Source organism: Salvia hispanica, chromosome 5, assembly GCF_029641045.1.
Source record: "Salvia hispanica isolate PSC_SH4W2 chromosome 5, Shi_PSC_v1, whole genome shotgun sequence".
Lineage (NCBI taxonomy): Eukaryota > Viridiplantae > Streptophyta > Magnoliopsida > Lamiales > Lamiaceae > Salvia > Salvia hispanica.
In genome coordinates, this window is record NC_142696.1 from 40,081,873 (window position 1) to 40,109,173 (window position 27,301).

Genomic DNA, 27,301 nt, shown 5'->3' on the forward strand with positions numbered 1-27,301 from the left:
TTCTCCATGTAAGAATATATCTTTAAGAACTAATTAGTGATTTTTCAATGATTAAGTTTTTAGCCAACTAGCCTTAAACTCGAATAACCACATAATATCCAAGGAAACAAACAAAACCAGGGAAAGCAACCTTGTCCGGACTCGCGACAGAGAATGTATACACTAGTCATTACTAATAATATATTATTGCATAAATTTAGAATTATCATTAACTCAAACAATTGAAATAATAATATTAATGACACAAAATAATAAAAATAAATCAACAATAATAACTGAAAATCAAAGTTCTAGATGTTACACCATGAAACAAAAGCACAAGTTCCATCATTCGTTTCCACAGTCAATCAATGGTGGTGGGTGTTACCAACTTACATTCATTATGCTCCACCATGGAAATATAGTACATAATTGAATGCCAAAAATGTTTAATCTGCATCTCTATAAACTATTTACGCATCTCACTATGTGATTCCACTAACATTAGTTTCGATCTCTACAAGTCAAGACTATGCTGATGGAACGACAAAAGGGGCGATCCTATCTAGATGCTTATCGATCCTTGTAACTACAAGTCTACAAGTGATGGCTGCACACCGCCTCATTACACACAAGCTGAGATTGAATTATGTACATTGTACATTATGAAAGGTCGAACGAACAATACCTCTATGTCATGTCGGAGCCTTCTCTGGAAGCCGGGAGCGTTCCTTATCTGCGAAATGGAGAAGCCTTCTGAGTCTCAGAACCATGTCACAATGGAAAGGCAAAGCAGATCTTCTCTCCAAGTATGCTGGGCTAGCAGTCATCCAGGACAAAGCATGGAGTTCTGCTGCTATTGTATCTAGTATGATGTGCGTTTCCACCTCGATATCTTTGGATTCAGAGCTCACACCTCGCCCCACAGGCTTATTGGCACCCTTCCCTGACTTCTCTTGGCTGACAACGTTACCTCCACAATAATCAATTAAACTAACAGAGAGAACTGAAGGCCATTCTTCTTTTGATAAACTCCTGGCATCTCTCCTCATTGAAGGTACTGCTTTTGAAACGACAAAACCCGTGGACAGGGGAATTGCAGATCCTTTGCTATGTAGAAGATGGGCGAGAGGCGGGGAATCTGCAGTGAGACATGTAGGGAGCTGAAGAACAGAAGGAGGCAGAAATCGCATGCTCGGTGAAGGGACTAAAAGGTAGGAAGCTGATGTAGACCCAAGGGACTTCACAGGTGTGTATCCTTCAAGATAGCCTGACAGACCTGAAGTAGCACTACCTTGACTTGACCCTGCAACAACGTGGATTATTAGGAAAAAATACAGCTTGGCTGAAGAAACTTCCAACAGGAGTATATAGCTTGTAGGTTGAAATAGGATTAACATAGATAAAAGATCATTCACACGCCAACAAATGTAAGAACGAGAAAAACCCATATTTCAATCACCAAACTTTTTGGAGTCAGACACAAGCACAAGCCTAGAAATTCAAGTCCTGACAACCGTCAAAGTCCAGAGAGATTTTAAGACACTTCACATTCCAGGACTTAGCATGCTAGAAAGTAGAAACACAGACATTAAATGGGCACTTAAAACATTGATGAATCTCATTGAGATACAAATCTAAAGCAAAGAGTCAAAGTGAACTGATAAGTACCAGGAGATGAATCTGCTTGTAACACAAGTTGTAATGAATGATCAATCGAGACTGAGACAAAACTGATGCTCTGTACCCATTGCAATAAGCCTTTTGAATTGTCTAACACTGCATGCCCACCCATTAGCTGCTTCCTCGAGGAAGGTTGTGCGATGCCACCTTTCATGAATGAGGAAGATTTAGAATGAGGACTGTACAATGTACTTGGTGAAGAAGGCAGTGCCCGCTCTTGCATTAAACTCATCTCCTGCTGTTGTAAAGAATTTCCGTTGCTGCCAGCTGGCATTCCATCAGGAAGGGAACGACGGAGCTGCAGAGACCACTTTTTCACCTCAGAACCCCCAGCTGAATATAAAGCTTTCTGCCACTCTGCAAAAAGAAGGCACTTTTTGAGGTGAAAACCACTCAAACAATCGTTCAAAATTTCTTTCAAAATCTTAATCAACTAGGATACTACGAAAACCAGAAACATAGTGTCTTACTCTAAACGTTATCCAACAATTCTGATGCAGAAATAAACATAATAATCGAAGAGCTCAGTACAGGAAAACTGCTAATAAGTTGGTTTAGCAAATGTAAAGTTAATTCAGTACCCTGGCACTCGAGCTCAAAAAAGCATCCAATACGTGTAATCACGAGATCTCTAGGCTTAGCTACACCAGCATCAGGAGAACAAGCTTGAAGAATCTGGCATCCTTGTTGTAGTATTTGGACAAAAAGGGACTGCAGACCCTTTGTGTCTTGCCGACTACTGATTCCTCCGAAGGGGTAAACACAACTGTCAAGCAATTCTCCCCTTGAATCTGTCCATATGCACACCATCCAGCGCCAATCCTCAGTCCACCCATAACAACAATGCAGACTTGGGATTGATTTTTGGTGGCCAGATGTCAAACCATCTGAATCCAAGGAATCATGCTGAGAAACAGGACCATTATCCCCAGTTACTGCAGAAGTAGAATTTTGCACAAAGCTAGTACTTGTGCAATCATCTGACAGCTTTAATGAATCTGCCGAATTACCAAAAAAGGGTGAAAGCCCACGCTCAATGGATCCAGGTTCTGCAAGAATAAAAAGTGGTTCAAACAAACAACGAATATCATCCAGAGGAAAGATATCTCCAGTTCTGCTGGGATCTGCTCCAATCCCCCCACTCCTTACTGTCTGCCAAGAGTTGTCCCAAGCACCCTGTCTCATGCTTGTATCAAGTTCACTCTCTCTCTGAAGAGGAGGTCCTCCAATTCGAGAACCAACACAATCCTTCCACATACCAGGAACTGACGGAGACATTTGCATCAAGACTGAATGAGAAGCCCCTGGCACAGATAATGATGACATTGTCTCACCAGATGCTCCCCGTGAAATTCGTCGAGCCTTATTGTAAACAGTGAAAGCAATTTCCTTTAGAATGATCAGCTCATTTAGCTTGGGGCTAGTAACCCTAAATATGGCATCTACAGTCACAATCTGCAATACAATCTTTGGGATGCTAAATCCTGTAAGAGTTAAAACATTTGAAAATGATTCATCTACAGAAGCTGGGTAACTCAAAGCTTTTGCAACTTGATTGTGCATCATGGATCTCCTTTCTTTATCAGAAGATCGAATCACTGATCCAATAGCAATCGAAGCTTCAACCACAGTCTGTAGGACTGCAAGAGGCTCTGGGAAGGGGCAGACCACATAAACAACCTGATTCAATGAACGTGAATGAAACTCCAAACCATTATTGAAATGCCTATCCACTCCATGAATTTATAATGTGAGGAAGAAGGGCAAAGGAGAACACTAATAATCAAAATAACAATATACTTCAAAAATGAAGAGAATACTCATATCATGGAACATCTCAACTCTGCATTTAAGTAAAATTGTTAAAAGAGCCAATCTTTTGCAATCCTTAAGAATATCATGCAGCATATACAGAAAAGAAAATCAAATGGTAAATCTAACAAGACTGAAATGACGAGTGGTGACAGCCCCAAAAAGTTATGCATCTTTCCTATTCATCTGGACATTAAAGATGTATTGAACCACTATATGCCTTGATTTGCAGTAGCAAACAGAACACATTCGTACTAAGATGAAATACAGGGTCGGATTGCAAATGCAAAGGTGCTGTATAAAGAGGATGTAAGTAGCATAAAAATTTGCAGAGTTCAGAACTTACAGTGCATGGTCCACCATTTCCTTCCTTGGAATTCACTGGCACAGACGAACCAAATTTCAAGGTCTTAAGAACCTTAGAAAGAGTCTTTAAATAACTAGTCAGGTCCCAGCCATTTGATAGGAAAAGGAAATAATCACTGATTGATCCCAACATAGATGCATTGTTGGTATCTATCTTCATTGATTGAGGGCAATCAAGAAGAGCAAAACCAGGTGATATTTTCTTGGAATCTATATCCATCTCATTTCCCAGACTTTGGGGTGCATGTGTTCCCAGCTTGCAGGTTTCATAAACTGAAATTGAGAGAGAGAGAGGGGAGAGGGAGAGATTGGGAATTTTAGATATCTGACCCAGAAAACACAAGTAGGATAGGACTTTTTAAGCTAGCGAGAGAAAAATATAGGAGTTAGCTCATGTGAAGGAACAAATCTTATAGTGAAACCAAATTACAGCTAATGTATGTGCATTAAAGAACTAGAGCCAGCAAAAATAAAACCTCAAATAAAGAACCTACAGTTACAGAAAGCAACTAGGTTCACATAAAAAGTAATAAAACAGCTTATTTTCATAACCAACTGAAATAATAAAGTGGCTAAGTTCTTCAGAATGTTGAACAAGCAATATTGAGGAGCATATAAAAGTTTTAGCTCAAGATTGCAAAATCTGCCATTACTTTCTTTGTTTGATTTATGACAGACAGATGTCATATTATGATAATATATAAATTGTTGGCAAAATATCAGAGTATCATATTAGATACTTCTCAAGATTATATATCTAAAACTCATTGTAAGCGCATGAAGAATATTTTGGCTGAATACTGAACACAAATGATACTAACCAGTTCCAAGCTGAAGAAAAAAATCAGTAGCAGCTGTTGTAAGTGGATCAATATTTGGGCATACTACGTAGTAGCTCATCTACAAGAGAGACAAGGAAATATGTAAATCAGTTATAGTATCAAACTGAAAATCAAAAGTCAAAAAGGCAGTTTCCAGGCCTTGTTAACACCAGAGAATGAAACAAAAAGAAGAAAGAGCACAGGACCATCAAAGTTTATAAACAAACAGATTAACCAGTCTTACATGTTTCACAGTTGCATAAGGTTCCAGAGGAGCCTTTTCCCAGAGTTGCAAGGAACCGGCTGAGGTTTTGAGCCAATCATCTTGGTACCTATGCATATAATGAAATCATCACATATTCTATGTAACAAAAAAAGAAGGTACAATATGCATCCTAAAGCCCAAACTCTGGTGGCATGTGGATTAAAATGTTAAGCTACTGGCTTAAACATATACCAAATATACAAGGATATCATGCATACCCAACAAGTATTGATGGAAATGGAACAACAGATAGTGTAGGCCGTATCCGTGAGCAGTGTTGCTGATCTGACTCCATCAGAGAAGTACCTCCATCATCCCCTCTGGTTCCATCACCTATAATGGCAACTGAATTACTATTCAAAATGTAAAATAAGGTGAAAGAATCATTGAACTATAAGCATAATACCTTTGAGCCCAGATGCTCCACCAGCAGAGGTCAGAGATGGGCTCATGGGATCTCCAACAGATAAAGTTACTGTACTAGAAGAATCTCGGCATTCACTTGCACTAGCAATAGACTCCGCAGAGTGTCCATCATAAGTCATCGCCGATTCATTGGATGGGTTACGGCCCCTACACCAATCCATAACAGAAAGAGGGCCATCTGCATTGCTAAAAGCAGATTTCAACGCTTCTTTTATGTCAGACTGAAGCAAACCAATTGTTAAAGATGCCTGGACCTGAACATGACAATAGATTTTCATAAGAGTCGTGTATAGTCTGAGAAGCTCCCGCGACATACTAATGAAAAGCATACAAATGATAAAAAAGAATATGTACTTTCATGATGCTGAGTTCACTGACATTACACCAAATAAAATTACAATACTATACAGAAGCTATCTACTACATGCATAAAGCCCATCTTTCAACAGTCAGAACAAGCCCAATAATGACCAGATGTGCAGAGTAGCAGCATACTATTGAATAGAAAATTCATTGAAATCTTAAGGTCTTTGTGATCATAAAGGGTACAATACACGTAGTTCTGCTGATCCATTTATTAAAGGTGCTCAAAGGAAAACCAGTGCTGAGGTACGTTACTTTCATCAGCAATGACCTACCCACAATACAGTAAATGTACTTACTCAGCAACGAAAATTAGAGCTCTAGGAAATAAAGGTTAACACATAAGAACCACAATATTCTGTGTTCCCCATCTAATTAAACAAGAAAGGAGTGCACCCACTCATGCATGTGCATCACACAGAGTAGGAAGTACACATTTCAAAAGAGCCAACCGTTCAGGAAAACTAACGAATGAAATATAGTAAAGGTAAAAGGGCCAGCAGGAAAGAGAATGGCGGCCTTTCTTGTCTGGATGAATAGAACTTCTCAATAATAAAAAATCAGCATGAATTGAAACAAATAACCATATCTCACATCAACTGAGAGTGGATCAACAAGCTCCATTCCAGCAATGTCCAGGGAATGGGAAGAAGCCAAAAGACCCCCACAGCCAGCATGTACCATAGAGGGTCCACATGAAAATCCACGCCTCCTCTGCTCTTGAAGTGCAAGCCACCCATATGGACCATCACCACAATCAGCATCCAGAGCCACATCAACAAATGAAGTAGCTTGCTGAACAAGGAATGCGATACCATCAAGAAGTTCCTGGAGTGGCTGCCGTAGTCCGTATGAAAGCATACTTTCTTCCATGAATGAATTATGTGGAATGGAAGGGCAGACCTCCATATTTGATGAACCTGTCTTAGCAACTTTAGGAATTCCAACAGAACGCCAGACCCCAACTGGTGCAGTCAAAGATCCATCTAGCATTCCACCATCTACATCACCAGCTATCCTAACAGGAATTGATTCTTTCTTTTTCAACTCAGATTTGCATGACATATTGTCCACCATGGTGCTTGAATCATTATGACCTAGATTTTGAGTGCTGCTACAAGATAATCCACTCAGACTAGAAGATGAAATGTTGCTGGAAGAAAGCAATGTATGTCGCAGCCTACACATGGAAACCTGGCACACTAAGCATTCAGTCTCTGTTGCAAGGACAGTCCTAGCGGATGGGAGACAATTATCTCCTTTTTGTGAGCTGTCACTTGCTTTAGCTGAGATAGGTTTGACATCTGCTTGGCTCAAACCAAAAAACTGTGCTGATGAACCTCCAACTTCACTTTTGCTAAGACTATTATGACTTGCACCAGTTTGCTGCTTTCCTCTTTCAACATGTGTGTAGTATTTTTTTGATTTAAATGCAGAACACAGTTCTTTCTTTTCTGTACAAGCTTTCTCACTTGGCAAGGTGGACTTCTCATGAGATCCATTACAGCAAGGGGAAGGAGGTGTTGCAGAGTATACATAATGACTTGAGCTTGATGCAGAATCCACTTTGCAAGATCTAGGAATGTAGGGGCTTCGGAAAATAACAGAGGAGATCTCACTGTTAGGGGCTTCCACACCCCCATATTCTGGGGCAAATGACATCAGTGCTTCAGCCTTTACGACGTGATCAAACTCAATATTGGAAGATGGCAGCATACAAGTAACTTGACTGGGAGCAGAACTCTTTGTGGTTTCTTGGTTTTTGATGACTGAATCTTCCACAGAATCAGGAGCATTTAGTTGGTTGAAGTTATCAAAGGTTGGAAAACCTGTCGATACAAGCATTCGATCTGGCACATCCATCACTGAGGTGCTGGGGCTGCTACACAACTCACCACCATCAGGCGCAGGAAACATGAGAACTTGAGACTCAGCAGTCCCTGGAGGCTTCATTGTATAAAAAAGGAAACACAGCTTTTGTTATTGAAAAGGTTAAGCTTACTTGCTGAAAAAGCGACGCAACTGTCAAGAAAGTTTGTAAAGGATAATTCAAGTTCACATCGTACCTCAAAAAAGAACACACAATGTAAAGATCACCTAATGTTTTCTACCACACGGCCAAATAAAAAAATTGATTGCTTTTTGCTGAACTTCAGAATTAAGATGATAATGAATGACACTAAATGACTAAATATACACAAACAATCTATAATCAACCCAGAACTGGACACCAATAAAGACCTCAATCACTCAAGATTAATAAATGAAATGCAAGGCCTGGTTCGCTTCCTAGCTCTAGAAATCAGCATTTCCCAGCCAGCCAAATAGGTCGTCTGGTATTACTATATCCAAGAGAGCATATAAAAGATATAGAATTACCTCCCCGAGTGGCAAAGCATCATTCTCAAAAAAGTCACCAAAATCACCAAACTCTGATAGTAGTGCTTGAATATCCATCCCCATGCCTCTATCATCATCGTCCCATCCCCACTGAGATCCAACATTTTCATTTGCAGCCCCATTAATAGATATATTGGCTTCCATGGTACCATAATCAGTCATGGAAGGATTCAAAACCATGCCTGCTTGACCAAATGACTCTGAAGTCCCACTTCGTGGCCTTTTAGAACCCTGAGCAGGAAATGGAAATGAAAAAATGAGATGCTTCAAATGCAAAGCTTTTCAATCTATAAAGTTAAAAAAGTCACATCAAAGAAAAATTACTAAATCAGGAAGTGAAAATATATATACTAAAATTTCAAATATAAATAACTAAACAAACTCAGTTCTCATAGGAAACAAGCAAATTTTGGTCAGTATATGACAAAGCTAAAGAACATGAAACTACAAGATAATAGAGTTTTAAAAAGAAAATAAAGATCCTTGCGTTTTCTAGTCAACTATTATAAGGGAAAAATAAAGTTACCAATTGAAGGACATCATTCTGCATCTGACCCAAGGAAGATAAACCAGACTGTCTGGACATTAAAGAATCTGCATCTGCCTCCAGATCACGAGTTCCCAGGACCTTGCGATCACTGTCACTGGAGGAACTACTCATGCTGCCATAGCTACTACTATTACTATTACTACTACTACGATAACCATGGTAAGAACGAGTTCCACTTGGTTCAAGAGAAGATCCATCCATTGAATCAACTTTGTCATCACTGCCAAAATCAAAACTGATTAAAAGCACAACTTCAGGGATGGCCTACAATAAAAGATATGGAAATCAGATGATAAATAGAGAAACTTTAGGGCTAACCAATGCATAACAAGTGATGAAGCTGACAAAGACGGTCCAGCCCAATTTTGTAGCCAGAATCTGAAAAGTACAAAAACAGTGTGAGTAAATGCATTTGCATGTACTGTCTAGGGTTAGGGATGTCAATTCGAGTGGACCCATTTGGCCTGACGGGTGACAGGTCCGGGACAATTGTCCTAGATTTCAAGCGATAATAATATGGTTGTAACTTTAAACCTTCAGTTTTTAGGCTATCCCGTCAAGCCTGAAATATTTAGGAAAATATCTTGATGTATTGCCTATGATCATGATGATGCCATAAATGATGCTTCTATCTTCCTTGTGGTGAATAAATAATCACACAATAGGTAAAAAAGAATATTAAAGATATAGACCTTGTCTCTTATTCTTGATGCTCCAATTTCAACTTCATAATTGATTTACATTAGTACTCTTCTTCGTCTATTAAAAATTATTCTATTGTAATGCAATCAGACAATTTAATTTTGATAATAAAAATGTATTATTGGCCTACAAAGAATAATTGATGAGAGAAGAATAACCACCCCAAACCGGATCATGAGCTACGTACTAATGAGATCCCAATTGTTTCTAAGTCAATAAATTACCAAAAGATCCAACCCTCCACAGAAGACTATTTAGATCAGAAATTTCCATACTTCATTGATCATAGTAATACCTTTTCAAAGATGATCTTGCAAAAGATGTCTGCATAACTGGAACAAGAACAGCCTCTGTTGGATAGACAAACTTTTTTTCACAAATTGGAAGCTTGTCTAAAGGCCACCTCTGATTACATATTTTAGAAGCTGGAGACTCAGTGCCATGAGGCTGAGAAGAGTTACTGTGCAAGTTCGCACTATCCCGCACCAGCTTTTCTTGACAACCAAGGGTCACTTCAACAAAGCAGTTTTGTCCCCTTTGTTGAGTTGGCAGTCCAGATCCTCGAGCAACTTTGAAAGGAAGACCTGAAGTTCCATTTGGATCTCTAAACTTTCCGGAGCTGTACATTTATGACACATGAAACAAATTTCCAGAAAGAAATTAAACAATAGAGGACCATAAGTTCAATTGTTAAAGGAGGAAGCAACTGAAAAGGTAAATATAAATAAAATTCAGATACACATAGAGAAGTAATTATAACAACCTCAAAAACACTTGCTTGACAAGATCACCAGGACAACATCCCGTGAGCTTCCCACGCATTCCATGAGGAGAAACAACAACTGCAAAAATACAAGGGTGCTAGTATGAGGGTCTACGTAGATCAGTCACAGGCTGTGAAATTCATGATAGCTTGAGATATTTGACAGTGAACAAAAAAAATAAAAGAAATGGTTTTCACAAGTTCATCTATCATGGTATCTTAAATACTTTCAAGGGTTTATATATAGTCCAGCATGTACACACATACATTTATATATATATATAGGGGTGCGATCATATCATAACTCATATTTATGTGATAACCTAATAACCCTATCATTTTATGGGTCAAAAGTATCATTTTTACTAAAAAATGATATTTATACACGATAAAATGATATTTTTTCAGCATGCATAAAATGATACTTTTATTCCATAAAATGATATTCTGTTCCGTAAAATGATATTTTTCATCCATAAAATGAGGGTTATTAGGTTATCACCATAAATATGGGTTATGATATGATCACATCCCTATATATATATATAGGGAATGGAACAAAATATAACCAAATTTTATATCAAAACTTTAACACCTTAACCATGTTAAGCAAAAGATTGTTAGATTATCAAAGTAGCAAGAGTATATAGCAGTAGACAAAGTCTAACACATATTTCAAGACATCTCAGAACTCAGCTTTTCATTCTGTTTCAAATTTGCCAATTCATTAACAAAAAGGACAAGGAGAGAAGATGTCACAGGGGCAAGTCAAATGCGATGAGGAAAGCAGACTATTAGACCAAAGACACACCTGAAATTTGGTCATTGGTATGCCGGCTAGAGCTGCTGAGGAAAGGTTCAATGTCGCCATTTGAAAGAGCTCTGACATGCCTAAAAGTGTGCCAGAAAATTCATGCTCATAAGAATATTAAGGGATCAGGTCCACACCCAATGTAAAGACTACCAGTGATAAAGCTATTGGCAAATACAGATAAATTAAAAGACCAAGATGCAAGATACTAACTTAGCAGATATAATAACATGAACAAATATTGTTTCTTCTGTTGCAGCAAAGATGAACTCAGCGACAGGTTGACCCCTCCTACAAAACACAAATACGAATTCAGGAGGTGGATTTTATGCCAGAACTGTCATCATGGCTTGAGTAGGAACAAAACCCTAAGACACATACAATATTGTAGAAAAATGAAAATAAGAAATTCAAAAGGGGGGCAGTTTCAGTTAATCCACCATAGTTGATTGATACTGGTTACAGTACCACTCATTGAACCAATATTAGAAATCCAAAAACTAGGTAATGAAACAGGATGAGATGTCCCCAAAGGTGAAGCCAACCTAGCAGTCTTAACCACAAATACAAGTCCAATCTCACGCAATCTATGTTTAATATTGAAATAGGGACTTTATTTTTTGGAGCATGCTCACTGCCCTATATTTGATATGAATCGCCAGCAACCTATTCAAGTTTTCCAGCGGTCATTGAGGATAGCACCATAACAAGCCAAAGCAGCACAGTACAACGCCCTTTGTGTGTGTGTGTGTGTGTGTGTGTGTGTGTGTGTGTGTATTTGTGGGGGCAACAGGCTATAAAACCAAACAATAATGAGCTGGAAAAATCAGAGCTAAAGTACAAATGTCCTTTTCAGTGGTTTGCCCCAACATCACTAATCTCTTCCTGCTGATGGACAAAATCATTAACATGAAAGCAATAAACGGTACAGACCTAAAATTATATTTAAGCCAAGAATATAAATGTGGAAAAGCCAGTTCTGGGTATTATAACCAAGATTTATAAAATCTAAATGCTTCACTAAACAGCAAACATAAAATAGAAGAGCATCCAGATCTACTACGTTAAATTCTTATGCTAGTGAAGCCCACACCTACAAATATTCAATGAAATACCAAATTTTAAAAGAAAGAGCACTAATAACATGAATGAACCTGAATAGTTCTTCATTCTGAGTAAATGGCTGATACTTGGAGAACACATCCCCAAATCGTATATATGAAAACCCTCTAAGTGCTCTGTCAAAGGGAAAAAAGCATTGTTAACTACTGTTTATGCTTGTCAATCAAGCAAAAGAGAGACATGGAACAACCTTTCTATACGGTTTCTTAAAGCCTGTGATATGGCAGAAGCAACTTCTTCAGAATCTCCAGGAGACACCCAAAATCCAGATGCGAGCACTGGAAAAAAATATTTATATCTTAATTTACCAAAATATATCCACCATTATCTCTGAGGAGTGAATAAATGTAATAGCAGTATGGGTAAGGTGAAGAGGTAATTAACTTCATACAAAATTACTAAATAGGAACCATACCTCTCAATTTGGCAACAGCATGTTGTGCCTTCTCATTGATAGAGGAGTGTTGACCAGGGAGAAAAAGCCAAAGCTTAATCTTCTCATCTGATCAATAAGATGAGTACCAGGAATGAGGAACACATTGTTATTTCTTACTAATCAATTTATATAATTCTTTACCAGGATTATGCAGACCCTGAGAAGGATCCCAGGGTCCAACGAAAGAGTTAGTCCATGCGCTGAGAAACCCTTCCTTCTGCAGCTGCAGATGTGCTGAGAGCACTGCCGACATCGCTGCATCTTTCGGGTCCACCTTCACACTTTAGCGTAATAAAAGGGCAGTGATCAGCACACATCTAAATCCAACCCATAAGAGTTTGTGCGCGTATGTGTAGTGACCAATTGATTTTCCAGATAAGTCATGGGAGAAACCACATGATTAACACGATTATACAGAAGATGAACCTAATGAGTGCCTAAATCAATTTTTCCAGAAAATAATGAATAAAAAATTAGAAATTCATATCTAAATCAATGTTTCCTTATACAAGAGATATCATGTCCATATCTGAGTCTGAGCCATAGGGTATGCTGTTTCGTGTAATAAGTACAGATTAATTTCTGCCAGCACTATTGCAGACTACATACTAAGAACCAAATCATGAGACACAAGCACTTCTTTTCTAATAGAAACAAAGTATCTTTACTATCAACATAAGAAACTAAAATAAGCCAAGGGGACCCTGAAGAAAAATAGTACTACATACTACAGCACATTACTCCCGTCTCTAGGTCTCTTTTTTTTATGGGTTAATGAATTAAATTCAAAGGCCGCGCCACGAAGGACTTGAACTTGAGACCTTTGGCCTCATGCATTAACATATCTACCGCTTGGCCAACTCACCAAGAATACAAGTGATTTTGAAAAATCTTTCCCAAATCTGTTAAACTAATCTCTAATAAAAATAATACATGTAAGAATTTGAAAAATCTTCCTTAAACTACTAGATGCATGTAAAAATCTCAAACAATGAAACGAGCACTTTGATTAGTCAAGTTCACTTATTTACACTGACGGCGATATCTCTTAGAATTAATTCAACAGTAAAGGCAAAGGATAGACCAAAACCACACCTCTTATCAGGTAGAGCGCTGAAATCAAATTCATTGGGAAGAAACTGAAACCATGATATCCGATGCAAACCTCCCTGGGAAAAAGGTTGGAGGGAATCAAACACTTACATATAGTAATAAAAGGATTTAAAAAGTTACAATAAAGCATAATTTCAAAGAATGAAAAGATATGCAATCATAAAAGAAAATTAAAAATAGGGACACAAGATGATAAATTCTTCGGACATAGTTCCGCAGATGCATGTATTGATGAACAAGGGGAAGACTCATTCGTTCTCAAAGGAAAGCAATTTTTTTCTCATGTGGCATGTCTAAGATCAGAAGCAAAGTTTCCAGATAATGGAAATATTGCCAAGTTCAGGAAAGTTCAGACTTGAGCATGTCCTGATACCAAGTGTGCCAAAACATTTAACGGTTTATTCAATCCAAAATGTTGAAGAATAGAGGGCAATAAAGCAGTTATGTTTTGAAACTATATACATATGGCAGTACTGAATTGCATAATGGGATACCAAATTATAGTGAATATTAACTTTCCACATGTGAAAAAATAAATATACTGGAAAACAAATAGGTTTCTTATAATTCCGCCATACCTATAAATAATGAAATGAAATCTTATATCAGCATAAGGAGCATGATTAACTGGGTGCTTGATAAAAGGTGATTCCTCAATCCCTTAAGCAAACTGTTTTCAGAAATGGTAGTCTTCAACTAGATATATGTTCATTTTAAGCCATACTATGTATCACTTATCAATTTATCACTATTTCAAAATAAAATTAAACAAGACCCTACACTTTTACCGACATAAATTAAGATGCTATTATTGAGAGTATCAAACTGAATTTGTTATCTAGCTAGGTCTACAGTCATTAATATATGTGCAACATATAGCGAAAGGATAGCTATTAAGAATCAGACTTTTGACCGATTGGCTTACACAACTCAGAGTTATATATTCTACGCCTCACTATGATCAGAAAATATCATTATATCCACATTTGAGAATATAATGACAAGTGAAATTCAAACAACAGAATTGAGTAGGGCGGGACTACTGTGCAATTAAATAGCTCACATATGCCTAGAACCATTAAGCCTGGTATTGTGCAATCAAAATAAACTAAAATAATAAGATTCGACTTCACTGGATACTGCAGTGAATTATAAGCCCTACAAACTTACGATTTTGAATATATTCGTCCACATCCGTGATTTGCCTCCTGATCAGGCTTCTCCTCAGCGTCCACCAAAGTTAACAGGCTTCAACACCGCATACAGACACCTCCTCCGCACATGAAAGTCATTTAAAAACTGAACATAAAAACATCAGTGACTGCGTTAGTAACCCAATTTTCAGCTATTATCAGCTGAAGATAAACACTAAACCACATAAACTTCACCTTAAGCTCTTCTAATTCAATCCATAAAAGCTATTGAAATTGAACACAGTGAACCGACCCGATCTATCGAGAATTTAATTAAAAATTATAAGAACCCAGAGAAACTCTCATCGTAACAGCACATGCAAATGCTCAAATCTTCCAGCAAAAAAAATTAATTCGGAAAAGGGCAACTGAATTAAAACCCAAAAAATAGTAAAAGGGAGAATTAACTAGATTTCTAACTAATCGCATACGTAGATAGGAGGTGGAATCAGTACCGTTGTACTTCGGCGGCGGAAATTAGCAGAATCGGCCGCGGAAATAGGGGGAAATGGATTGTCGCCGAGGAGTTTGAGTGCGCGAAGAATGGAAGGTGTTGGAAGTGACGGTCTGAATTTAACTTGCGAGAGGGCAACAGAGCAATCGAGCGCCTTTCTTCGATTTTGTAATGCCCGTAAATTCAGATTCCATTCTTATTCTTCATCGCGTGAGTTTTTATAATTTTATTTTATGTCATAAGATAAAAGTCATAAATTTTGGTCAAATTAGCATACTTTCAATTTTGACTAAATTAAAAATGAACTAGATCAATCACCACACTTTATATCCTGTATTCGATTGATCACTAGTGCTAAGTTGAGATAGTTGTGTGATGTGCAGACGCAAAATTGATGTGGAAAAAAACAAACCGTTTGGCCCGACTTTGTCCCATTAAATACAAAATAAAAGGGTGTTTGATCCGACGTTGTTTCGCTAGAAATCTCCTTTTATATTTTGCTAAACCCTAACCCTAAATCTTCGAAAATCCTCTATTTTCGTCATTTTTTCGGGATTGCAATGGTTCGAAGAATTTATCTCAATAAATTATCTCTATTATTCTTTACAATTAAGATAGACTAGTCTTTAGGGCGTGTTCACCCTCTTTGTTTTCTTTTGTCTAGAAATGAAACTTGATGAGAAATGTGGCTGGGTGGCCCACATAATTAAACAAATAACCCAACGTTCAGTGTCCTAAAAATAGCCCCTGTTTTGATATTATGGAATTTAATTTTGCATTTATTTTTTTCCTTCGAATTTTGTTGGCCAATAATGCCCCTTGTTCAGTATTTCGTCTCCCTCTCTAAAACACAAAATTGCAACTAAAAATCGCAATTATCACAGCAAGAATAGTCCACTGACGGAGTGTTCTAGAGCATATATAACCTAATAAGCTTCAATTGTCTAGTATTTTTGGTTAATTTGAGATTTGTGCAACTATGGTAAAAAAAAACAAAGTAAATCAATGAAGAAGAGAGCGTCGACTGCAGGCGCGAGCAACTCCAGGTAGCGGCTGGACCGAGCAGAATACGGCGGTGGTCTGAACGTGTGTGGCCAACGACTGGAGCCGTGCCGGGCAGAGGTGGCCTTGGGGTGGTGACCTTCGTTTGTTTCTTTGAATTTGGCAACAATTTAAACAGGAATTGAGAATAGGGAAGGAGGGGAAATCAACAAGGAGGAGTTAGAGAGAATAGTGGAGAGAATGGCGGTGACTGGTGGCTCCCGCTGCTCGCCGGAGACGACAGCATCACCGGTGCAGCTTTTCTCTTTCATGTATCAGCTTATGAACTGATGAAGAAGACGACAGGGGAAAGTGGGGGAATCCAAAGTGCAAGGGTAATGAAGGAATTTCAAACTCAATTCTTGACCCAAAGATCAATGCGGAAACAATTAGCACCCTTTTGTTATGAATTGAAAAGTGGCTAATTCTTCAAGGAACAGTGCGGGCCGGGTTTGTCTCTAGGGCCAACAAGAATTAATAAAGGGAAGGTGAACACTCTAAATTGATTAGAAATGAGCCCATATCTGGCTATAACTTGAAAGGTGAACACGCCCTTATTATTGATAGGATTTGGGTTTCGATGTGGGGTTTTAGGCATCGTGATTAGGGTTGATTCTTGTGGATTTTTCCTATTTTCTTATTCGCTGATTTAGGTGATGAATGATTAAAGAGATATACTCCCTCCGTTCCAAGATAAGTGACCTACTTCTTTTGGGCACGGGATTTAAGAAATGGTATTTAAATAAGTTAAAGTAGAGAGAGTAAAGTATGAGAGAGGGAAAAGTAGAGGAGAGAAGAGAGAATAAAGTATATGGAGAATAAAGTAAGAGAGATGACTTTTTGCTAAAAATGAAAATAAGTCACTTATAATGGGACACCCCAAAATGGAATACAAGTCACTTATCTTAGGACGGAGGGGGTATCATTTAATGACAACTTCTTCATGAACGTCGTAAAGTGAAGGAAATATTATAAATATTCTTTGTCTATGCAAACCCTTTGCTTTTGTGAAGACCTCACCCCCTAAAAGAAACCAAAGATAAGATAATGCGAAATCTATACATTAAAACCCATCTTTAAAAACTCAGTACACATTTATTCTCATTATCTTTATAATCATACCTTTAGGTCATACATATTTCTCTTTTTCTTAAGTCGTAGACTTAGGAACAATCATATCTCCATCATCAAGTGCTAGAAATATAACAAATATTAATTGTGTACTAGATTGGTGTGTTTCATTAGCCCTAAATCACATATTTACCAATATCTACCAGGTACTCAACATAAGTTAAAATTTCATAGGTTTGACTCATTTGAGTGCATTGAATTTAATTTATACTACACCTTTTTTATTCATTATTTATAATAGTTTAAGTGTTTTTTTCTTCTTCTTTTAGTTGTTGGAAATACTTTTGATTTTTTACTATGAGTTCATTCACTTTCCCGATTTGCTTATAGCTAAAACTTCAATTCGATGATTTATTATATGTGCTTGAAATGTGAGTTAATCTCACATTCAACACTTAATGTGCTTGAAATGATGTGAAAATCAAGAAACAGTTTACTGATAAAGTTGCACTTTATTATACGGTATGTAGTTATCTTCATAATGTTGTATTTGTAATCGCGCAACAACTAAACAATTATGTTGTCGATTCATTTAAGAGCTGCTTTGTTTTATTACAATAGATACATGGTTGTACATTTACGCCATTGACATATTTAGAGCAAAGCTATTATAAATATTTTGTATTTTGGTCTACTAACTAAACGCTCTGTAATATCCTCAAAAAAGGCTTTAGCAAAATTTCTAATTCGATAGGAAAGTTATCTGATTGTGACTTATTAATAGTTATTATGGAAAAAAATATATATATAGAAAATAAAATAAATATTAATGAAAATTAATTTGAAATAAATATAATATGTGCTATTATGATATAATGACATTTATTGTTGGAAATAAGAACAATTCCCTAATATCTAGAAGTGTCGAGAAATGTGGAGAGTCCAATAGATATATTTTATCTCCAACAAATATACTTATAATGTGGAGAATAATCTAGAGATAAGTTTCACTTGTAGTATTTTTTATAGGATGCCATTTGTCACAATATTTAGCCATATATTGAATATTAAATTAGGGAAAGGAAAACATATATGTGATGTTACCACTTTATTTTAGGGAGAGGGGGTTTTGACATCAATAATCTTTTGCTTCTTCCCCAATTTCTCAAAGTAATTCGTCATTTCTCTCTGTAAAATTCTCCAATTATGTTCTTCAATCGGTAACCACTTTTTAGGTGGCTTGATTAGCCAATTGTGTATTCTCTGCTAAATGAAGGTAGTACTCTGACTTTGGCTTATTTTATGGCCCAAAATTAATAATGTATTGAGTAGAATAGTATATGGTTTTTGTCTATTTTGGAATCGATGCGTAACTGAGGCTATTGAATTATAAAGCTATAATGGAGATTTCGTAGTAAGAAAACTCCTAAAACTAGAAACTAGCACTATGTTATTGTTGATATATAAACTTAGGAGTGGAGCTTTAGACTAAAACAAACAAAAGAATTTTATGTTGTGATATTAGAAGCGGTGAAACTTAAAAGTTAGAATCATAGTTTTGGGGTTCTTATATTACTTCCGTCCAAGTTGGGGTTATGTAGCTTTTAGAAAATATGAGAAGAGCATTATGTGATTTATTTGATGTTTAAGAATGGAGTTATGTAGTGATGATTAGAGATGAGATATTATTTTGGTAAAATGGTCAAGATTAAGAGGAAATTGAGTTGATAAGGTATACTAGTTTAATTAGTAGTTTTAAAACATGAGAGTGTTACACGCTCCTTTTCGAATTCTCGAAATATTACACAAGTGGAGTATATTTTTGCTGCGGACGTAGATTTCTCGTTTCACCACAACAATGACGTCTTGCTCACTTTAATTAGTAGTGGATCTTTGAAGTACTTTTATTCGATTACTTTAATTGACTTTGAAAAAGTACAAAGTAAAATTTAACTATAAATAACTTAGCAAATAGAGCTCATAGGCACACACTAATACATAATGTAAAACATACGAATATGAGTGTTGGATCATTCATTATTGAGAAAACTCCAAATTTGGCAATATATGAATAAATATGATACTCCCTCCGTTCCTTATTAATAGAGATATTTATTTTCGGCACAGAGTATGATAATAATGTATTAAATGGATGATGCAAAAGGTAAGAGAGAATAAAGTAAAAAGGTGAATTGTTTTTTTTGCAAAAAATTAGAAATTACTCAACTAATTTGAAACTTTCCACAATAGAAAAATGACTCTATTGAATATTAACATGGAACGGCATGTCAAAGCAACTAAAACCGTACAAAAACAATAAACCTATAAAGATGATCTTCATAGTCAAACCATACCAAGTTATGTTGGTTTGATTTTTTTTAAAAAATTGAATCGGAGAATATTATATCCATATTAGTTATTATATTATTATTAATTAAACTTGCTAATACATTATGAAAAACACTATTGTCAGCGTGCAGATCATTGATTCGATCCGATTCAAATATGAAAATTAAAGTTGGACTCTGTCTCCAACCTAAGTCAAATTCCTCCTTTCAATTTGTTAAATATCTATATCATTTCCAACTATATATGCAAATATATATCATTTTCAACTATATATGCAAGAATTAACCGAATGTGGTGTGACAGTTTAGGAAGATGAGAGAGAAGAAGACAATGGCAAGGAGGGGAAGGAGAAGACGTCGGTGACGATGAAGAAGAGATGACGATAGCTAAAAAGAGGTGCACATGAGGGATAAGAATGACAAGGGAAGATGGGGAATGTGAGATATGCACCTGAGATGCGCATTGTACAAGTCACATGTATAAGTTTTTGTCAAACATCATTCATAACTATTTTGTGATTCTGATATATATACATTCTGCATTACCATATTTAAACATAAGTTAAAACAACAAATCAAGCCTATATCACTATTACTTATAAATATAACATGTAAAAGCTACGTCACAATTTAATATTTTCTCGATCTTTTAAATTTAAAGTTTGCTCCATTTTTCAATTTGAGTATCTCTAAATTTTGTCCCATTTTATTGTAATAGTACTATATTTAGTAAATTCTATTACAATCTACTAACTTATTTTAGTCACAGTATATTATAAAATTAATATTATAGTACAAAGGAGTGTGTTTTATATTCCACTAACACAAAGAATACAATAAAAACACGTATATAAGATTAATATATACATTTAGTTAGACGTACCAATTTTAATTGACCACATTATTGCCCGGGCAGATTATCTGACATACCCGAATCCATGGACTTCTATCCCGTGCCATCTCATGATATGATTACCAACACGATTTCCATTTATTTAGAACTGCAGAAAATTTAGAAAACACGATTTCCATTTGTTTAGAACTACAGAAAATAGAAACCACGATTTTCATTTATTTAGAAACTAGTAAAATCGAGTAGAAAATAAAAAAAAGATCTGGGATCGGACTGCAAACAAACTCTCAAGTCTCACACAACAAGTGTGGTTTGCTGAAACTCCATAGCTAAACCCCCTCATTTTCGAGATCAAACGCCATGATCAAGATATCTCTCTGTTTATTCTTGGTTTCTGTTCCGTTTTTCGCGATCATATGCTCCGTATTCTCTGAAGACAGACCCACGGATCGTCGCGTTCTGGTCCTACTCGACGACTTCGCGATTAAGTCGCCTCATTCCATCTTCTTCAAGTCGTTGGAGACCAGAGGATTTGATCTTCATTTCAAGCTAGCGGATGATTCCAAGCTCGCCCTGCAGAGATATGGACAGTATTCGTATGACGCCGTTGTTCTCTTCGCCCCAACAATTGACCGTGAGTGAGCAAATTGCACTATTGCAAATGTGGATGTCCTTTTGAAATTGCTTGTATTTATGGATTTCTTGTGATAAAACCGAAAATTCACGAGTTACTGTTGTATGTGATGGACACTCCAATTAGGGGTAAGATATCTGTTTCTTGCTTTTATTGATTTGTCTTTGTTATTAATATTATTGCTTGGTGCAAAATCAGGGTTTGGCGGGTCCGTTGATGTTGCGTCATTGCTAGAATTTGTTGATTCCGGTCATTATTTAATTCTGGCTGCGGATACATCGGCTTCAGACTTGATTAGAGAGATAGTTGTGGAATGCGGGGTTGATTTCGATGAGGTGAGAGTTATTTTTGTCATTCGGCTTCTCTAGCACACTCTTTATCTTCGATTTTTTCTGTTTATTTTAGATAATTAATGTGAAAATTGATGCATTATTCGTTTACATTTATCATCCGGGAAATGTATGAAATTTTGTGTTTGAATGCTAGGACCCAACAGCTATGGTAATTGACCACACAAATCATGCAGTTTCAGAGACATAAGGGCATCATACATTGATTGCCAGTGATAACTTTATTAATTCCGAGGTTATCTTGGGGAGCAGGAAAATAGAGGTACATCTTCTTCCAGATATCATAAAAATATATTCCAAAAATTATTGACCATGATAAGGCTCGTTTCAGGCATTGGTTTTGGGTTAAAATTCTGTGCATTTGGGGCGCTAATCTGTGTTTCTGAGTTCAAGTGCGTAGTAAATCTGCCGGACCTAGGAGTTGCTGTTACCTGACCTGGCAGATGCAAAAGAGATGGAATTGAAGTAAAAATCAGAAGTCGTCCTTTGGACCTAGGAGAATTAAAAGTTGGCGACAGGAGCAGAATGGAGCAAGAGCAGATTATTTTAAAGAGTCTTATTCAAGAGCAAAAGCATCTAACTACCAGAGGGATACCCTAGGGATCAGAGTCTCACATATATAAAGAGCTCAACCTTGAAGAACAAGACAACCACTTCTACACACACTTTTAGTTCAAGCTCTTGTTCCATTCCTTAGTTCCACACTTCAAATTTCTCATTTCACTTGCTGCGCATTTGGAGATGGAGTGATCCTGGCTACCGTGGTTCTCATCGTTGTTTTGCTGCTGTGTAACGCCGCCTTGTGAAGACGAAGAAACAATATTTACTTTGATTTGTTTAGTTTGCTTTCGGATTCGAGTACTTGTTGGTTTTTAAGTTTCGTAACTCTAGTTTCTGACTTTGATCTGCTGGATTCGAACCTATTTCTCGTTATTATGGAAGTTTATGTTGGTTTCTGTTGGATATCGCTGAGTTGACGTTTAATTCTTGCTTGTTATTGTCGGTCTTATTTATTGTTGGATGTTTGGAGCTGAGATTTGTTGGTTCGTTGTTGGAGGTTGTGGATTTACGTATGGAGATGTTTGGATTTGTTGAATTGTGGTGGATTTGAGTTGGAGTTTCGTAGATCTGATGTTTTCTGTTTACGTTTGCATGATTATGGCTATTTACTTTCTGCATCTGCATCCTTTAGGTCCAGTAGCGTAGATCTGTTAGTTTAGGCTTTAATTTCTCATTTCAAGTTTAGATCTGAAGTTTGCTCTGTTTTCAAGGTGTTTAATACTCTGTTTTATCTGCTATTCTCGTTTGATTCCCGAAGAAGATGAAGTTGTAGGTAGTTAGAACCAGATTTGCTTTTGTCAGTACTTTCTGCACATGTACTTTGCTTTTTCTGCATGTTCTCCATGTTGGGGTTTGGTATACCAAACCTAACGCTCCAGATCCTGTCAGTACTATCTGCATTGTCTTTTTACTTTTCTGCGTACTTTTCTAGACCCTGGTAGTTTAAGGAAACTTGTCCTCACTTTTCGCTTTATACTTGTCTGTCCAAATTAGGAAAGTCCGTCTAGTTAAGTTAACTCCAGTTGTCTTAGAACTTTAAAATATCTCGTTTCTCTAAGTCATGCATGTTCCGTACGTTCTCATTTCTTAGACCCAGTAGGTAGAGTAAAGTTTTTCCTATCTCTCAGACCCAATAGTTTTAAGTTCTCGACCCATAAAATTGCGTGGCAGCAGCCAACCCCTTTTTCCCAAAACATCCTCAAATGCAGTTTCGTAACACATTCGTCCTCGTGGGATCGATCCTTTACTTCCCTGTGCTAGTTGTAGTATAGTGGGTTGAGGTTTTGAAGAAATAGAATGCATCCAACGTCCTCTGTCTGATAGTTTCATGATCTTCTAGCCTGAAGTCTAGTCGAATCCTCTGGACCTGTTAGATCGAGTGAGAACACAAACCGCATCACTCTATAGGCTCTTCAGACCACCACAAATTTCATCTGACATATGAAGCATTACTTGTTTTTTATATTCTACCAACTCCTATGAAGTATTACTTGTTTTTTTATGTGCCCTGATTTTACTGCAGGCTCCTGTTCTGTTCAAGGGAATTGGCCACTCTATAAATCCTTCAAGCAGCTTGGTAAGATTTCTACTTTGGTAAAGCATAAGAGCTATGTTTACATAATATAGATATATCCAATTTGATATATCATACATAGTTCCATAGTTGCTATATTTTACAGATGACAAAAGTTTTCTCTGCTTCACCAGCAGCATACTCGGCGAATCCAAAATCCAAGTTATCAAGTCCTCCCACTTTGATTGGTTTAGCATCTCTTTGGTTTCTGTAGTCCAGGTATATCATTTTACCAATTTCCTGATTGATAATTTGTCAAATGTTCCCATACATGGGTTTGGGATTAGTTACCTAGAAAGTGATTTCAAATTTTCTTCTAACTGAAAATTAATTTTAACTGAAGAAACCAACATCCCACCCTTATAGCATACTGTTTGTTGTGCACCTTAGCACATCCAACCACCATTCAGGAAAAAACTAGTCAGTGAATTTCACTTGTACTACACTGTGCCAATTTTGCTGGTAGTACATATGCTTCTTTGATATTTGACGCACTTGTTTCCTCACTGGTCAGCAAGAGTATTGTTGTTACCTTATAAAGCCCTTTGAAGCAAATTGCTGCTTTATTAACTGTCTTGCATTATTCTCATGACCAACCTATTGACCATGAAATTGTTGTTTAACTTCTGAATACTGTGGTAGATAAATATGAACAAAGTCAAGTTTTGACCGAAGGAAAGTCGTGATTACATATTTATTGCTTAGCTTATCTTTGTTATGTCCTAACTTGGTAAAGTCAACAAGTGCGCTTTAAATCAAAAGTACCAATGTAAATTTTCTGAACTCTAGTTGGTTTTTCTCTGTCCTACACTCTTTAGGAAGAGGCCCAAAGTGGTTGCATTTAACCAGTGTGTATACCCTATGGCAAGGTTTAAAACCAAACTTCCTAGTGAAGTGGTCCTTCAATGCCAGTGCATAAACCATCTTTGAATATGTACCCAATTGGGAAAAGAACAAAAATAAATACGTTGTGCGCAATGAAATGTTTGGTTCATTTTCTGGTTTGTGAATTTGGATTATCATTTGTAGACACCTCGAGATATTGATTTTCGTATGAAAAATTAATATGTATCCCTTATCGGACAAGAAACAATGCTCGGATTATGATATCGGGTTCACTTACTGTGTTCAGTGACAGGTTAGTAGTAACATGGGTCACTTTAACATGTCGTAACACAGTTTATAAAAAATTATCTTTTGTTCAGGCTCTTCCGCTCTGGAGTACATAAAGCTGGAAGCACTACCAAGTAAGTGAATGCAATCTTGTATATGAAGTTGGCATGTTTTAATCTTTGATTTGATCTTGTAGGATTTTGGTTTCAGTAAATTGGTAGATTGTGATTATATGAGTCTTTTTATAAGCGGTTGCATTAAGAGATCAGATCTCTATAGTGGCAAGTGATTTTGCAATCTCATAAGAGGGGCTGATGGGGGGAGGGGAGGGGGGCATGTGTGGGGAAGTGGGAGTGTATGCTGTCCGTACTGATATATATCGAGAAATATAATTTTTGTTTTGAGACAGTTAGTAAGGTCCTCTTCCTTGAAGAATGTAATTATTTATTTACTTATTATTATCTGAAGATAAAATGACTGTTCTATTTCTCCTGCGACAGACATGAGAAATGTGGGAATGAGCAATTTTTTGTTGAACTTAGCAAATGGGTGTTCCATGAAAGAGGTCATCTGAAGGTTTGCTCTTTCTCTGGATTAGCTAGCCTGTTTGGTCATACAGTTTCATGTTAATACCCAGTAGTATTGTGTTATATATTTTTTCTTTACTTTGATATTGAGGATTCTCATATTTTCAGGCTGTGAATGTAAGACATAATAAAGTTGGTGAGACTGATGAACCTTCAATATACAGAATCAAAGATGACCTGGTAATAGTCTTTTACTGGATTTAGTGCATACGAGAATGTATAAATTGAAGTGACATGGTTCAGTTAGTGACTCTTTAATTGTTGAAGGAATACTCTGTGGAAGTATATGAGTGGTCTGGCAGTAGTTGGGAACCATATGTGGCTGGTGATATGCAGGTTCAGTTTTACATGATGAGCCCATATGTTCTGAAAACCCTGTCAAGCAATGAGAAGGTGATATTTTGTTTAGTGCAGCGTGTAAAACTTGGTCATGATGTGTTTCTTTGCAACATGTAATCAATTGTTATTTTCTACAGGCCCTCTATTATACATCTTTTAAGGTTCCCGATGTTTATGGTGTTTTCCAGTTCTAAGTTGAGTACCAGAGACTTGGGTATACCGCCTTAAGTCTATCGAAGCAGGTAGTTCCCTTTTTGTAGATCACATCCATGAGTTAATATGCATTCCACAATGAGTTGTTCTAATTAAGAGTTTTTTCTCATTCCTGTGAATTTATTTGTGTTAATTGTAGTCTAACATCACTGGCGAGATTTACAATACAAATCTCAGGCTCTATTGTGAATTATAAATTTTCTTCTGGCCTTTCCACATGCAAAGTAGGATATGGTGAATGCTTTGACTCTTGTATATGATGAAAGAACATGCGGATATCTCTAGATAGCTGCACTGGTTACTTTTGAGCAAGGTTTTGTAAAGCATTTGGAAATTTATTGGGTACTTTCTCTGAACACACATATTCACCATTAAATGTAAATGCTGTTGGACTTCCAAAACAACGTAACCAAAACCACGCATCTATTTTTCTTTCTGATATTCTGTACAGAGTTTTCCAGCATGTCCATTTATCTAATATAGCCATTTGATTAATAGTTTTCCAGCATGTCCATTTTATCCCGTTATGTTTGGTGCTAATTTTCTCTTGTTTGTTCTTGAATATAACTAACTGGCTTGATTTTAAATATCAAGCACCTCTTTCATGTTATATGTCTAGTATTTAATCAACAATCAATTTCTTATTTGTAATATCTAGTTCTCTGAATCATTTACTATTATGTTAAAATATTCAGATTCCAGTTCGACCTTTCAGACATAATGAGTACGAAAGATTCATACCTATGGAGCATCTTTTTCGATGGTATCTTCCTCTCTTTCTTTCTGCATCTATCTGCTTGTTGATGCCAAATTCCCCCATTGACTGCTTGCAGCACAACTCTTACGTTCTTTGGTTATTCATGTTTTCAAAATCTTAAAATTCTGGGAAATCTTCCCTCATGCTTCAAGGAATAATAATTCAAATTTCTCTTCTTTTTTTTTCAAAATTGAGGTCTTTTTTACCTAAAAAAGTTATGAATTCTTATTTTCAATTTCCCCTGTCCCCCTTTATTCCCTATATTATTAAAACATTCTTTTGGTAAATTCCATCTTTCTCATGATAAATTATACAGATGTCGGATTTCTTCGTCTTCACCTTGGTATATCTGTACACAAAGTGGCATGATTTGGCTGATGGCAAGAGATGAGATTATGCATTCGAGGCTCGATTTTGCAACTGAAATGAAGGAGTACTATCAGATAGCTGCGGTATTGGTAGTAGATATGTGTGAGTCGTGCTTGAAACATTTGGAGCAAACGAAGCTTATAACCGCTGAGACTGTCAACATTTTCTTCTTCACACCACTCCGCTTGTAGACTTGTTTTTGTAATCTTTGAGATTTTGGTTCTTCTTCATTT

At 36.7% G+C, this 27,301-nt stretch overlaps 1 protein-coding gene, 1 long non-coding RNA gene and 1 pseudogene across 4 annotated transcripts; 2 read left to right on the forward strand and 1 right to left on the reverse strand.

The window, feature by feature from the left end:
- Positions 1-252: 252 nt before the first annotated feature.
- On the reverse strand, positions 253-15,448 carry GCT (RNA polymerase II transcription mediator). 2 transcript variants are annotated; one of them, XM_048083901.2, is made up of 23 exons: positions 15,261-15,448; positions 14,783-14,911; positions 13,595-13,668; positions 12,641-12,780; positions 12,479-12,565; positions 12,254-12,341; positions 12,096-12,179; positions 11,155-11,232; positions 10,942-11,021; positions 10,131-10,209; positions 9,663-9,986; positions 8,984-9,043; positions 8,642-8,885; positions 8,095-8,346; positions 6,310-7,662; positions 5,333-5,606; positions 5,145-5,259; positions 4,906-4,993; positions 4,662-4,740; positions 3,821-4,113; positions 2,244-3,342; positions 1,651-2,019; positions 253-1,285 (listed from the first exon to the last, which is right to left on the reverse strand). In XM_048083901.2, exons 2-23 carry the CDS (start codon positions 14,804-14,806, stop codon positions 675-677), a joined length of 5,895 nt encoding a protein of 1,964 aa, XP_047939858.1. In that variant the 5' UTR covers positions 14,807-14,911; positions 15,261-15,448; the 3' UTR covers positions 253-674. The 2 variants fall into 2 exon arrangements, with proteins under 2 accessions (XP_047939858.1, XP_047939857.1); XM_048083900.2 differs by having other exon boundaries at positions 8,642-8,900.
- A 3,034-nt stretch (positions 15,449-18,482) lies between these two features.
- LOC125191205 (uncharacterized) lies at positions 18,483-20,269 on the forward strand. Its single transcript, XR_007171064.2, has 2 exons — positions 18,483-18,647; positions 20,024-20,269. It is a non-coding gene; the product is annotated as an uncharacterized LOC125191205 (long non-coding RNA).
- Positions 20,270-20,803: 534 nt separating this feature from the next.
- LOC125188583 (dolichyl-diphosphooligosaccharide--protein glycosyltransferase 48 kDa subunit-like) lies at positions 20,804-27,298 on the forward strand (annotated as a pseudogene). Its single transcript, XR_016130718.1, has 13 exons — positions 20,804-21,206; positions 21,405-21,541; positions 21,693-21,818; positions 23,640-23,693; positions 23,797-23,908; positions 24,772-24,828; positions 24,896-24,937; positions 25,304-25,379; positions 25,499-25,570; positions 25,658-25,783; positions 25,867-25,971; positions 26,638-26,705; positions 27,016-27,298. The product of XR_016130718.1 is annotated as a dolichyl-diphosphooligosaccharide--protein glycosyltransferase 48 kDa subunit-like (transcript).
- Positions 27,299-27,301: the final 3 nt, after the last annotated feature.

What these genes read in the sequence shown, in the direction of transcription:
- GCT (XM_048083900.2), bottom strand. Translation starts at nt 14,806, where the DNA reads ATGTGGACGAATATATTCAAAATC. An exon ending in AGCGCTCTACCTGATAAGAG is followed by an intron (nt 12,781 to 13,594) that starts GTGTGGTTTTGG and finishes ATTACGCTAAAG; the next exon opens with TGTGAAGGTGGACCCGAAAG. An exon ending in CATGTTATTATATCTGCTAA is followed by an intron (nt 11,022 to 11,154) that starts GTTAGTATCTTG and finishes GCACACTTTTAG; the next exon opens with GCATGTCAGAGCTCTTTCAA.